The sequence below is a fragment of the Notolepis coatsorum genome, assembly GCF_963971535.1.
Source record: "Notolepis coatsorum genome assembly, chromosome: 10".
NCBI lineage: Eukaryota > Metazoa > Chordata > Actinopteri > Aulopiformes > Paralepididae > Notolepis > Notolepis coatsorum.
Window position 1 is genome coordinate 135,456,635 of NC_140174.1, and position 14,754 is coordinate 135,471,388.

At 44.8% G+C, this 14,754-nt stretch overlaps 1 protein-coding gene across 1 annotated transcript; it reads right to left on the reverse strand.

The window, feature by feature from the left end:
• Positions 1-222: 222 nt before the first annotated feature.
• rorb (RAR-related orphan receptor B) lies at positions 223-13,718 on the reverse strand (the record flags this gene model as incomplete). Its single annotated transcript, XM_084323196.1, has 10 exons — positions 223-387; positions 2,367-2,479; positions 3,701-3,811; positions 3,948-4,055; positions 4,902-5,034; positions 6,949-7,070; positions 8,229-8,666; positions 9,067-9,208; positions 9,418-9,503; positions 13,574-13,718. 10 exons carry the CDS (start codon positions 13,716-13,718, stop codon positions 223-225), a joined length of 1,563 nt encoding a protein of 520 aa, XP_084179322.1.
• Between the last annotated feature and the right edge of the window lie 1,036 nt (positions 13,719-14,754).

Genomic DNA, 14,754 nt, shown 5'->3' on the forward strand with positions numbered 1-14,754 from the left:
TAACTGTAAGTGTGTGGTGGGTGACTTCCTCATCTTAAGCTCAGCGCGCTCTGGGACTTCATGTGGTTGCCATGATGATGATGATGATGATGATGACGATGATGATGATGATGATGATGCCGACGCGGTCAGCGTGGCTGCCGTGTTCTCATGGAGCGCGGTGGTGGTGTCATTGGAGTGGTCCTCCGCTGGTACCGACTGGTGCGGTGGGACCACAGGCAGTCATTTGGGCATGGCCATGGCAGAGCTGGGGTCCGGGTTGAAGAGTTCTTTGTAGAGCGGTGGGAAGAGGACGTTGACGGTCTCGGGGTGGAGCTGCTGGAAGGCCTGGAGCTCCTCTGTGTGCAGCGTGCAGAGGGCCGACAGTGTCGGGATGCGGCTGATCAGCTGCAAGAGGAGAGCCACAGAGACAGGAAGTTAGGTCAGTCTACTGCAGGGGTCGTGGAGAGAGCCATACAGAGACAGGAAGTTAGGTCAGTCTACTGCAGGGGTCGTGGAGAGAGCCATACAGAGACAGGAAGTTAGGTCAGTCTACTGCAGGGGTCGTGGAGAGAGCCATACAGAGACAGGAAGTTAGGTCAGTCTACTGCAGGGGTCGTGGAGAGAGCCATACAGAGACAGGAAGTTAGGTCAGTCTACTGCAGGGGTCGTGGAGAGAGCCATACAGAGACAGGAAGTTAGGTCAGTCTACTGCAGGGGTCGTGGAGAGAGCCATACAGAGACGGGAAGTTAGGTCAGTCTACTGCAGGGGTCGTGGAGAGAGCCATACAGAGACAGGAAGTTAGGTCAGTCTACTGCAGGGGTCGTGGAGAGAGCCATACAGAGACGGGAAGTTAGGTCAGTCTACTGCAGGGGTCGTGGAGACAGACAGAGACGGGAAGTTAGGTCAGTCTACTGCGCATACATTTTGTAGCCGCATTTCTGCAGACCCCTCTCTGATTGGTTGAACTCCATTTCTGCAGACCCCTCTCTGATTGGTTGAGCGAAGCCCCTCTCTGATTGGTTGAGCGTGCGCATGCGCATGAGCCGCGACAAGCTCCTCCAGAAACTCCGGAGGAAACTCTGTTAAGCTCCAGAGAGAGAGGCTGAAAACCCACAGTTCTTGCCCGACGGATGGGAGCGAATCCCGGATCCGAGGTTTCTGATGACTACCCCCAAAACATGGAGGTCGCGAACGCAATTTATACGCATGGAAGTATTGATTACACCATAACGAATCATTAAAAAAATATACCGTTAACTGGAATATGTTGTGTGTGCCTTTCTGAATATGATTTGGGAGGGTTATAATAGAAGAAAGACAGTGTAAACAATATAACATTATGTGAATAAACCGCGAAATAATAACTAATTCCTTGGTCAATATAAGTCTCTGTGATACTTTCTGAATATGATTTGGGAGGGTTATAATAGAAGAAAGACAGTGTAAACAATATAACGTTATGTGAATAAACCGCGAAATAACCGCGAAATAACATAACGTTATGTCATATAATGTTACAATGTACAGTTTCTAACAGCTGGCTGTGTTGTGAAATGTGCATAACGTTATGAATAAACCGCGAAGTCACGGGAAATAAATAACGTTATACGCGAATCTGGTAGTACATTTCTGCTTATCTTCTTGATATGATAACATTACATCCGCCTTTTACCGCGTGACGAGCTAAACCAATCAGAGAGGGGCTTTGCTCACATGACGCTCAACCAATCATAGAGGGGCTTCGCTCAACCAATCAGAGAGGGGTCTGCAGAAATAGAGTTCAACCAATCAGAGAGGGGTCTGCAGAAATGCGGCTACGAAATGTAGAGACGCGTCTACTGCAGGGGTCGTGGAGACAGAGACAGGAAGTTAGGTCAGTCTACTGCAGGGGTCGTGGAGAGAGCCATACAGAGACAGGGAGTTAGGTCAGTCTACTGCAGGGGTAGTGAAGACAGACAGACCGAAAGTTATGTCAGTTTACTGCAGGGGTCGTGGTGACAGACAGGAAGTCAGGTCAGTTTTACAGACAGGAAGTTATGTCAGTTTACTGCAGGAGTAGTGGAGAGAGACAGACAGGAAGTTACTGTATGTCAGTCTACAGCAGGGGTAGTGGAGACAGACAGAGACAGGAAGATGTGTCTTTTCATGGAACTATTACATGAAACTGTTGTGTTTTGCACCTATTGTGCAAATGGTTGCTCTTCGAGTGTGCAGTAGAATTATGAAGCTCTTGAGTATAGATCAAGTGAGACTCCCTGTGATATGACTGCTGCGCCTTTAGTGGTCAAAGGTACCACAACAAAACAAAGGAGTGGTTTGGACTACTCTAGCTTGACATTCCCCACTGTATGGTCTGCCTGTGCTGCTCTAGGTCCGGTCCTACCTTGGCCAGTGCGTCCTCGTCCATGTGGTTCTTTTGCATGATGTGCTGCAAAGCAAAGTAGATCTTCTCCTGGAGTTTCTGTACCTTCCTGGGCTCCATCAGCCATGGCCGGTCTGAGAACAACAACAGCAACAACATGTAAGGGTACTGTCTAGGGATGTCCGATATTATCGGCCTATCGATATTATCGGCCGATATTGGCATTCAAATGTAATATCGGAAAATATTGGTATCGGTTTTCAAAGAATATATATATATTTATACATTTATTTAACCTTTATTTACCCAGGCAAGCAAGTAAGAACAAATTCTTATTTTATTTATTGTCAAAAGTATGCATAATGTTGTGTTAATTCCACAACAAGAGATATGTAATGTTAGGCTACGTTTAGACGGAGAGAGTCTGAACAGAAACCGCAAAAGTCGTCTTGCGGTCTCACTTTAAATTTTGCGTTTAGACTAGCGTTTTGGGATGGAATTCTGCGTGCAGACGACGCTGTAACGACTCGAGACGACGGAGCCCCACTGTCACACGATTGGCGCATATGTCACATGACGTGCTGTGAAGACCCGCCCTACTCTGCCTCTGATTCGCAGACTGTGGGTGGGGAATGTGATTGGACCAAAGCAGAGTCACTCACAGACAGTGGGTCCAGTACTAATAGTTGTGATAGCCGCGGGACAGATTCTTGTGTATTTAAAAGTACTGCCAATGTAGCCTTCAGGTGATCGCCATGGATAGAATCAGACATGCTTTATTTACGCTTCTAGGTTACTGGCGCATGCCTGTGATGTAAGCAGTACGCGCGACGAGAGCCTTGACAACCCTTTCGTCATCGTTTTATGCGGTTTGACAGTTTAGATGATAGCGCAAAGGTTTATTGTTTCTAGGAATTCCACCCTGGAAGGTGGTCTCACTTTTTTACGGTTTCACCCCGTAAAAACGGCGTTTCCGTATAAACGAAAGACACATCCGAAAAAATATTTTTGCGGATTCACCTCCGTCTAAACAGGGCCTTAATTACCTGAAATTATTTAGGGGGGGGGGGCGGGACCCTGCATATATCGGTATCGGTTGATATCGGTATCGGAGATTAAGAGTTGGACAATATCGGTATATCGGTTATCGGTAAAAAAGCCAATATCGAACATCCCTAGTACTGTCACACCTGGCACTATACCTGTCAATGATAACTACCCTCACGGAAACATATCCCGGTAGTTTGATGGTACTTTCAGTTTTACCATGGTACCGGCCGTTGTATGAATAATTTAACCCATGGTACTGCCATGGTATAAGTTATGTTTACCTATTGTGCCACCACGATACTGACCTGTTGAGATGAGTACTGCCGCTGAGAACAGCGCTATCTCCTCCTCTGTCAGCTGTAAGGAACACAGGCTCTTGGCAAAGTCAAACACTGCACTCACCAAGTCATCGCAACCTGGAGATAAAAGAGGTAGAAGAGAGAGAAAGAAATGGGTAGTTTAATTAGCTGTAGTCAATTAATTCGGGTCATGTGTGGATAGGTTAGCAAGCAAGTTTAGGAGTAGGATTACGCAATGATAACGACGTGTTACCTAGTGCTTTGAACATCTGCATGCCTCCATACTTCCCCTCAAACAGCACAGTGTTGTTGAGAGGGTTGAAAGCCCGGCACATTCTCACCAAGACCACTTCCAGGCAACCTGGATGAAGAACAGGGGAGGGAAGGAGACTGTTAAAAGAGTTGACTGGAGTTTCGGATAATACTGTAATAATAGCAAGGCAAAAGCCCTGTAGATCCGGATCCCTCCAGAAAGATACAGTATGTGTCGCCCCTTTGAATTCACAGGAGTTTGATATATACTGTATATATTTTTTATCAAATCTTTTTTATTTCACATAATATATAACACAAGACATACCATAACACAACACAATAATAATAATAATAATAATAATAATAATAATAATAATAATAATAATAATAATAATAATAATAATAATAATAATAATAATAATAATAATAATAATAATAATAATAATAATAATAATAATAATAATAATAATAATAATAATAATAATAATAATAATAATAATGTAAAGAATAATTGAAGGGATACATTAAATAAAATGAGACTAAATTAAATCAATAAACTATAATAAAATATATTAAATCACAAATCAACAGACAATAACAATAACATTGGGGGTCACAAGACAGAGAGAACAGGAGAAATAATCATTTATATATATATATGTATATAATTAAAAAAAAGTATATATACAAATTTAATAAAAATTTTAAATTTTAATTATAATAAAAATAATGCTAAAAGACATATCCTCCCCTAAACCCACCCCCCACCCCAGGACCTCTCAGGACCAACCATCCCTATCTCGCTCTGTTGCTAGATCATTCACAGGAGTTTGATTTCTATCTCTTCTGATCTGCTAGAAGAGAAGGAGATCAGCGAGGGCTGATCCTGTTCTCCTCACTAAGTTCTCTCTACAACACGGTAAAGTGATACCGCGGGTGTTGGGTGTCTCACCTGACTTGAGCAGGAGAATCTGATCGTTCTGGCACAGCTCCATGAACCCTGAGATGCGCTTGGCAAACTCCACTACGTACTGGATGGCGTGGGTGATCTGGATGGCACATTGCTGCCACAGCACGTCCCGTGTCTGAAAGCAAACGCAACCGATCGGAAATTATGTTATGTTATATTCAGGTCGGGAGACGCACAGCTTCCGTCAGATGTTTTAGGGGACAATATGGATGCTTCCATTTTAGTTTTAGTTGGTTGTTCATCTTTTCTCAATGTTTTTTTCAACTCACTCAACATTTTCTGTTATTGGTTAACATGTTTTTCTCCCCTCTTCGGTTTACAAGAACTCACACACACACTCTTACTACTACTTGTACTACTAAGTACAAAGTACAGGACAAGGACATGCATCCCCGAAGCCAATGTGGTTATAGTAAGTCTTTCCCCTTTTCCTGTTAGGCAAAGAACAAAGTCTGAATTGAATTTCAATTCGTACTTATGAAATAGTAATTTCTCTATTCCACGCATCCAAAGTACAATATCAGCTAAATTGCCTTTGTGTGTTCCCATCATTTCCCGTTGTAAGATGAGTCTCCATGCAAAATAATTTCAAAGGCTTCCCCAGTAATGACCCATAATGCATTAGACACAGAGGAACGAGTGAGGTCACGGTGATGAAACAGAACTCCTGACACACAACATGAGCACACTCACACATGCAACCACACACACTCACACACACACACACACACACACACACACACACACACACACACACACACACACACACACACACACACACACACACACACACACACACACACACACACACACACACACACACACACACACACACACACACACACACACACACACACACACACACACACACACACACACACACACACACACACACACTCACACATGCAACCACACACACACAGCTGAGAGCTTTGGAAATTGAGGAAAAAAGCTAACAAGATAAGGGAAAACGAGTGGATGGATGGAGAGAATAATGAAGGCAAGTAGAAGTGGGAGCCATGCTGGGAAATAGAAAATAGAAGGTGCTTAGGACATAAAGGTGGTCACCTACAAAATGTCTTGTTAAAGTAATATTGTATAGTATAGGATTATTTTAAGTATATTTGTTGTATTGCAATATTGTATTTGTATGTATAATGTATTTTATGTATATATTGTATATTATTTATTTAATGTATGTGCACACTACTACGGTTGAGGAGCCTAGGAAAACAAGAATCTCACGTTTTGGGAATGTATATACATTCTAAAAAGCTGTGACAATAAACCTATCTATCTATCTATCTATCTATCTATCTATCTATCTATCTATCTATCTATCTATCTATCTATCTATCTATCTATCTATCTATCTATCTATCTATCTATCTATCTATCTATCTATCTATCTATCTATCTATCTATCTATCTATCTATCTATCTATCTATCTATCTATCTATCTATCTATCTATCTATCTATCTATCTATCTATCTATCTGTCTGTCTGTCTGTCTGTCTGTCTGTCTGTCTGTCTGTCTGTCTGTCTGTCTGTCTGTCTGTCTGTCTGTCTGTCTGTCTGTCTGTCTGTCTGTCTGTCTGTCTGTCTGTCTGTCTGTCTGTCTGTCTGTCTGTCTGTCTGTCTGTCTGTCTGTCTGTCTGTCTGTCTGTCTGTCTGTCTGTCTGTCTGTCTATCTATCTATCTATCTATCTATCTATCTATCTATCTATCTATCTATCTATCTATCTATCTATCTATCTATACTATACTTTTACTATTCTGGATATTACATTATTTGTGCGCACACACACACACACACACACACACACACACACACACACACACACACACACACACACACACACCTACACACACACACACACACACACACACACACACACACACACACACACACACACACACACACACACACACACACACACACACACACACACACACACACACACACACACACACACACACACACACACACACACACGTACACTGTCCACACAGATGTGGGTGCTCACCTTGCCCTGGAACACCTTCACCTCCTCGTAGGAGTGGGTCTGCCAGGCCAGCTGCTGCAGCTCCTCCGCGGTGTACTGACAGGTCTCCAGGTGAGACTTGATGATGTTCTGGGCGATACGGTCTGGAGACCAGGACAGGACATAGAAAGGGGACGCTTTAAAAACCCTAGGCCAGTCTTTTGTCTTTTTTTCCCCTGTGCTAATATTTTTTTATTTTATATGTACTATATTTTGTATTTGATCCTTGATTTATTAATTGATTGATTAATTCATTCAGTAAGGTCTGGAGTAGAATAAGGGATAGTTGGAGTACAGACTGTTCAGTCATATTCGTTATGGTAATGTTTGCTTGTAATGCTTACGTTGAGACTTGAGAGAGCAAAGGGTGAGCAATTTAGGCATTTTTCCATATTTGCACATCATTCATTGCAACCTATTTTGCCATTTGAAGTGATAGTGTGTTTTGCCTAGTGAGTTTCAAAGTAGAATCTGTGCTAATGATACAGCTGTCAATGCAGTAGCTTGTAGTGTGGTGCATAGTCAGCTAGCTGTGTGTAAAGCCTGGCTGATCGCCTCTGCTCTCAGATTAGCACTCTGACTCACCCCATTTAACATGACTACTACGTTGGTGCACCTTTCCCCTAACACCCACGTTAGCACCGTGCAAAATGAGCAGGGGTGTAAAGTACTTGAGTAATTGTACTCCGTCACAATACTTAAGTACTGTTTTTAGGGATTTGTACTTTACTCAAGTATTATTAGGTTTGTATACTTGTACTTTTACTCAATTACATTTCAGAGAAAAAAAAACATACTTTTTACTCCTTACATTAAAGTACAAATCTCGCAGGTCCAACTATTTTAATTAGTATATTTGTTTCTCTGGCCGAAATAACGTTAACATTATTAATCCTGCGGCCGCACTTTATTTAAAAACAGCCAATCAAATCCCCATCAATGGAAAATGAACCCGCCCATACCCATGCTGATTGGTCCTTGTGCAAGACTAGAAAGTGGGGATCTTTGATTAAACACCTGCTATCAGATGAATAGACAGTCCTAAAAATTATTATTATATATATTTTTTTAAAGTACTTTTAGTACATTTAAAAGTAGAAACTTTTTTACTTTTATTCAAGTGTGTTTTTAGCCAGATACTCTGACTTTTACTTGAGTACGATTTTGAGACGGTACCCATACTTTCACTTAAGTATAATTCCTGGGTACTTTTTACACCCCTGAAAATGAGTAACATGTCGTGTTGCGCCGAGAGTCCTCACCCAGCTCTCCCATGCTGACATTGCTGGGCCCCAGCTGACTGTCCTGGTAGCCTCCGTAGCTGAACAGGTTGGGGACGGGCGTCAGGTCATACACCGGCTCCTGCTTGATGTGCTTCATGCCCGCCATGTCCAACCCCGACTGATCCGGAGACGGCTGGGTGGAGGAGTCCATCCCGTAGTAACCCCCCGGCACCCCTCCTCCTCCGTTACCGTGGCCGCCCTTGGGCAGTTCGATGACGTGACCGTTGGCGTAGGTGCCCCCTATCTCGTGGTTGAGGGTGGAGAGCCCGTTGGTGAGGCTGGAGGAGTAGACACGGGCCAGGGCCTCGGCCTCGCCCGTCTGCTGCTGCCTCTGCTCCTGGAGGCGCGCCTGGTGCTTCTGGACCTCCGCGTACAGGCTGTCGCGCTGCTTCTTGGACATACGGCCGAACTTCACAGCTGTACAGGGAGACAGAGGAATGGGGGGGGGGGGGGTTGTGATTAACCCTTTCACTACCAAATGGTTAACCCTTTGGTGGTTAATACAGAAGGTTAACTATTTCACTGCCACACGACAAAGGGTTAACCCTTTCACTACCAAATGGTTAACCCTTTCACTGTGACAATACAGAAGGTTAACCCTTTCACTACCACCGTATAGAAGGTTAACCCTTTCACTACCACACTACAGAAGGTTAACCCTTTCACTGCCAAACCACAGAATGTTAACCCTTTCACTACCACACTAAAGATGGTTCTTATCCCGTGAATCACCTCGCAGTTCCTATATGCAATTGTATCTGTGTGTGTGTGTGTGTGCGCATGCTTGGTTCAGTATAATTATTTTCGTCTCTCTTACCGTCTCTGGACATTCCCAGGGCGAGACATTTCTGCAGGCGGCAGTGTTGGCAGCGGTTGCGGTTGGTTCTGTCAATGAGGCAGTTCCTCTGGCGGGGACAGGAGTAGGCGGCGTTGTTCTGTTGACTTCGTCTGAAGAAACCCTGGGGTACATGACAACACGACCGGCTTTGAAAAGACCGCGGGATCACGGATACATGTAGGCTGTGGAGCGACTCAGTATCTTCTTTGGTAATGCAACGACATGCAATAAAGTACGGTGTACCCATTATGTGTTTCAATAGGGTGTGCACAGTTCCTAAGGAAGGAGCTGGCTTGTGTTACCGAGAGGAAACTATGTAGCGAGCCTCACCTTACATCCCTCGCATGTAATGACTCCATAGTGGATACCCGAGGACTTGTCTCCGCAGATTTTGCACGGAATGACTTCGATTTGGGCTGCAGGCAGAGAGAGGGGAGAGAGGGGAGAGAGGGGGAGAGGATAAATTAATGATATAACTGAGGTCATGTAAAACACACTTTCCTGTACTGGTGCTGAGGATGCCACCTCACTGTTCATTCCTCAGTTGGTAGGATAGTTTGAGGTTAAACAGGGGTTTGTGACGTGGTGGTATGTAGTATCAGTAGAGTTATGAAAGTGTGTGTGTGTGTGTGTGTGTGTGTGTGTGTGTGTGTGTGTGTGTGTGTGTGTGTGTGTGTGTGTGTGTGTGTGTGTGTGTGTGTGTGTGTGTGAAGCAGTATAGAGTGCTTCAGGATGCAGCCTCTTCAGGTGAGCAGGGTACAATGACATCTTGACATCCTGCACGTTACTGTGAAAGCATTTTGTAAATGATAGGAAGGCAGAGTATAGGTCATATACACACACACACACACACACACACACACACACACACACACAACCCTCTGAGCAAACGCTTTCATTTCATTCATAGTACTTTTTCAAGACATAGCATTATTACAGCGGCCCTTTTCATTACACCTCGAAAAGAAATCCAATTATCTTTCTAAGATCTTCATTCATCCATTCACCTCACTGCATCACTCACTGTGCATCGGCAGCTCCATGTACAGTACAGTCACGAGCCCCGGCGCGCAACGAGAGCCGCGGTAATTGAATCTAATAGCGACCTCAGACTATAGTATCCATAGTAGCCGCGCAGAGGGAGGGAGCGTAGAGGAGGGCATGCTACAGGTGCCCGGGGAGATATTTGAGATAAAGTGAGTGAGGTGTGAGGGCTACGCTGCATGTCTGCTGAGATGGCACAGCACTGGCTGTAACGAGATTAGACGGTCAATCTAATCCTAAATTATTTCCCCTTCGAGCTCGCCGCCTCTGCTGCTGCAGCCTCTGGCTTAACTAATGAATATACCGCTGAAACAGCCGTTCAACAGGTAATCTCTGTACGTCGGTCTACCTGGGGAAGGTTCGTTGCTGGACAACGTCAAAGTGGCCTCAACTGGAAATACGAGTATCTCGTTTTACATTGCCTTAAACACACACGGCTCTCTACGGCGTGTTTGTCCGGTTCGTGGCTGTACAATAACCCCCGGGGGAGGTTAAACACTCCTCTCCCTGTTCCCCAGTTCCCCCAGTCTGGACAGCAACCATACTTATACGCAATACCTAGTTATACTCTGAGGAATCCTTTCGATTCAGAATGATTCATAATTACAAAAAACTTGATTATGAAGAAACACATTCTCCAACAATAAATACAAATATTACAATGACTAATATAGCCTGTATGTGTTATGCGGAGGCTGAGGTGGACTGACTGAAATATCTCTTCTTGTCCCAAACTGCTGATCAAACTCTTGACTGAATCACATGCCTACGGTCTAGAAGTGTATGTTTACCTATGGCACCAGTTTACATTTCCTGCAGAGACAAACACAAACACACCCACGTGTTTTTGTGGACAATGACAGTCAATGAGCAGGAGAGAGAGAGAGTACTATGTTTGTGTGTGTGTGTGCCTTTCTGTATGTGCACGAGTCTGCAAGCAAAAGAGGGTGAGAATCAGACTACAGACAGTATAGTGTATGTATGTATGTCTGTGGTTATTTGCTTAACAGACACACATCAGTATCAGTGCTTTGGAGTACAGAGTATTGTATAAGTATACAAGCACTTACATTAGCAACTCGTATTGAATTCTACAAATTCTATATTTAATTCTGTGGATTGTGTGCCTGTGTGTTGCTGTACATCTGACATGTGTGCACTGTATGCACGGACAGCATGGCTTGTTTTAGTGTGTGTATGTGCGTACGTACGTGTGCCCATGCACGTATGCTGAATGTCAGGAGTGAGTGTGCAGTATGCACAATGGGATAATCCCATTGATAAAGATAATGATGATCACTTGAGAAGTAGATCCGCCTGTATAAGCTAACAGGACAGGGCGGGCATGTTCACTAGTCGTTACTCTATCATACAACTATGCCTTCGCTGAGGGTACTTCTTCCTGTTGTACCCTCAAAGACATTATTAAGTATGCATATTTACACACACACACACACACACACACACACACACACACACACACACACAAAGGTACACGTGCATTGGACATGGGCATGCACACTCACACCCGCCACACACAGACCGACGGACAATAATTTTTTCAATACTGTTGACAAAGGCTGCCTAAGAATGGTGAGATGGAGAGGTAGTCTGTTAGACGTTTCACTTTCATTACATAAGGCAAACAGTGAGAGAAGATAAAGGATCTGTTGTTGACCCTCTTTTCCTCTCGGTGCTTTATGTTAGTTAGTCTCTCTCGTGTTTAAATCCAGCATGCACCCCCGGTTGTAGTAAGTAGACACACGGGTTTGTCGAGAGGCGGTTTAGAGCAACAAATGGCCCCTGTAGGAGTGGGCGCAGACACGTGTCGGAGACTGTGGCGAAGTACTGCGGCGAAGTACTGCGAGGTCTGGTGGGCTTCAAGATGTGACCCATTTACGCCAGCTTCTGGCTGGGTTGTTCCAAACTGGGTCAGAGAAGTGCACCGGACTGGGACGGACTGGGTAAAGCACACGTGCGCGCGCGTGCACACACAGACGCAGACCTATCAATGAAAGGGGGCTGTAGCATACTATTTATAGGCTGAAAAACAGGTCAGTTGCGCTTGAGGACATGGCAGTTATCAACAGTCTGAACACAAGCAGGAAACTCAAGTTCAGGATAACAGTGTGTGTGTGTGTGTGTGTGTGTGTCTGTGCTTGTGTCCGTGTATGTAAGCATCCGTGTGTTTGTGAGCATTCTTAGCCATATCCATAGCCAGTTAGGGTACCTTGTGTATACTGCACGTGTGCATACAGGTATTTATTTAAATTTTCATTATATCTTTGCCTATATTTATGTCTTTCTACTATTACCATGCCGTACCATGCGACAGTGGCTCGGGAGGTAGAGCAGTCGTCTGGTAATCCGGAGGTTCCCAGTTCCATTCCCGCTCCTCCCGGGCAGCGTGTCGATGTGTCCTTGAGCAGGACACTTAACTTAACTGCTCCTGATGAGCAGGTTGGAACCTCGCATGGTCGCCTCTGCCGTCGGTGTGTGAATGTGTGAGTGAATGGGTGAATGTGAGGAACAAATTGTAAAGCGCTTTGGATAAAAGCGCTATATAAATGCACCATTTACCCATACCTGCACCTGCCCCCCCCCCCCCCCCCCTTCCCCGTGCTGCTATAACGCCCAAATTTCAATAAAGGAATATCTTATCTTATCTTATCGCTTATCTTTCACTGAACTCCACAACCCCTGACCTCTGCTAGCCCCAAACTGTTTATCCAAAACGTTCCTTTACCGAAGGCATTTCAATAGATTCACTCAACTAGGTGGAATTTCTATGAGTAAAGTCTAGCTGAATGCAGCTATAGTGCACCTGCGTGCGGCGTGTGGATATACATATTTATTTGTATTCATTCTCCGTAATCCTCCTTTTCTCCCTTTGACGGGTGCCCTACCTAGGAGGTTTGGTACTTATACAGGTGCGTTCCTATGATCTGTTGTGTATCTCTTTCCTGTACCCCTTGTTGCTACATGTGAGAGAATACTTTTTGTATATATCTGTTGTGCATAATAATGTTCCAAGAGCAGCACGGGTGTGTAGGCATGTTTATTGTTTTTAGTGTGCGTTTATCGTTTTAATTGTGTTTCAGATGGTGCTTGAGTGTGTGTTTCAGAGAGAGCATGCGCACACGCGTGAGAGAGAATGTGTGTACGGTATTTCAGAAAGTGTGAATATGCTATGTATGTGTGTGAGTGTGAGCATTGTTGAAAGCGTGTGTGTGTGTGTGTATGCGTGTTCATTGCCGGCAGGAACTGTCATGTGGGATATAGGGAGACGGTCATGACAGCATTGCCGTTGCCAGGGTGACCACCCACTCGCTGCGCCGCTCGTCTGGCTGTCACAGCGATGATCTGCGAAGCCGTCACACTCCTAAAGGAAGTGATGTCATCGCCGCGCGGAGCGAGCTCGGCGTATCGTCACTATTCGTACCGTCGCTCTCTCTTTGCCTCGTTCCCGTCACGCGCCCAACGGTGGGGCCCCTGCTTTGTACGGTGTTCACCAGCCCGGCACGTCCACACTGAGTCAACAACACACGCTCCGCTCCCTTGTCATTACCGTAGGTATAACGGTACATTGTGGCAGAATTAAGATTCATACTCCTCAGGATAACATTCCTGGAATGTGTAATCTGCTTGGTGCCTATAAAGAGCGCTGTATTGTTTTAAACGAAACGTCTGGGTGTGTGATTATACATTTTTGGTCTGATTTGATTTCATGGTATTGAATTGGAGAAGGAGGTATACGGTCCATATGCTGCAGGTTCCTGGCCATAGTGAATAACGGCAGTGTGCTGTGAATGCAAGCTTAACACACAGAGTCTCTAAATCTCTCGAGACAGACGTCCATTTAGGAACAAAGCCATAGTGAGGGGTGGGGGGGAGCCATTTTGTTGTGGGTTTCAAAGATGATGTTGTTTCCAGCTACCTGTGTCTCTGCAGACAAAGATGGGTGGGGGGTGGGGGGGGGGGGGGGGGGGGCAACTACACTCTTACCCCGAGCTGACCCTTCTCTGAGCTGAGTGAGTGACGGCTGCTTCAGCCAGAGAGAGCACTGAGTGTTCCTGGGGTTCTTATGTAAGAGCGGGACTGCAACGCTGGCGATTCCGCTGCTAAGAGGAGGATCAGGACAACACAATCTCCTGAGAGAGAAAGAGAGAGAGAGAGTGAGAGAGAGTCAGAGCGAGAGCGAGCGAGTGAGAGAAAGAATGTGAAAAGGGAAGGGAGGAAAGCAAAAAGAGACAAAAAGACAGTGCTTGTCCAGCAGAGAGAAAGGGATGTGAGAGAACATAAGACAGAGAAATGTAATGTAGGGAATTTAAGCAAAGAGATACAATGTCGGTAGGAAACAACTCACCAAACTGCAAACTATACTTTATGCTTGAGGTGTGTATGTGTGTGTATGTGTATAGTATAGGTGCATAACAACAACTAATCTAATCTAATCATATGTTTTATTCCACAATCACCTTTAATGTTTGTGTGTGTGTGCGTGCGCGTGTGTGCATGAGCACGGCGTTTGTGTGAGTAGGTGATTAGCGCCTCTGTGAGCGGTGCGCGGAGCGAGCTGGCTGGCACGTGTGTTATGTTAATTGATTTTAATGAATGAGGATC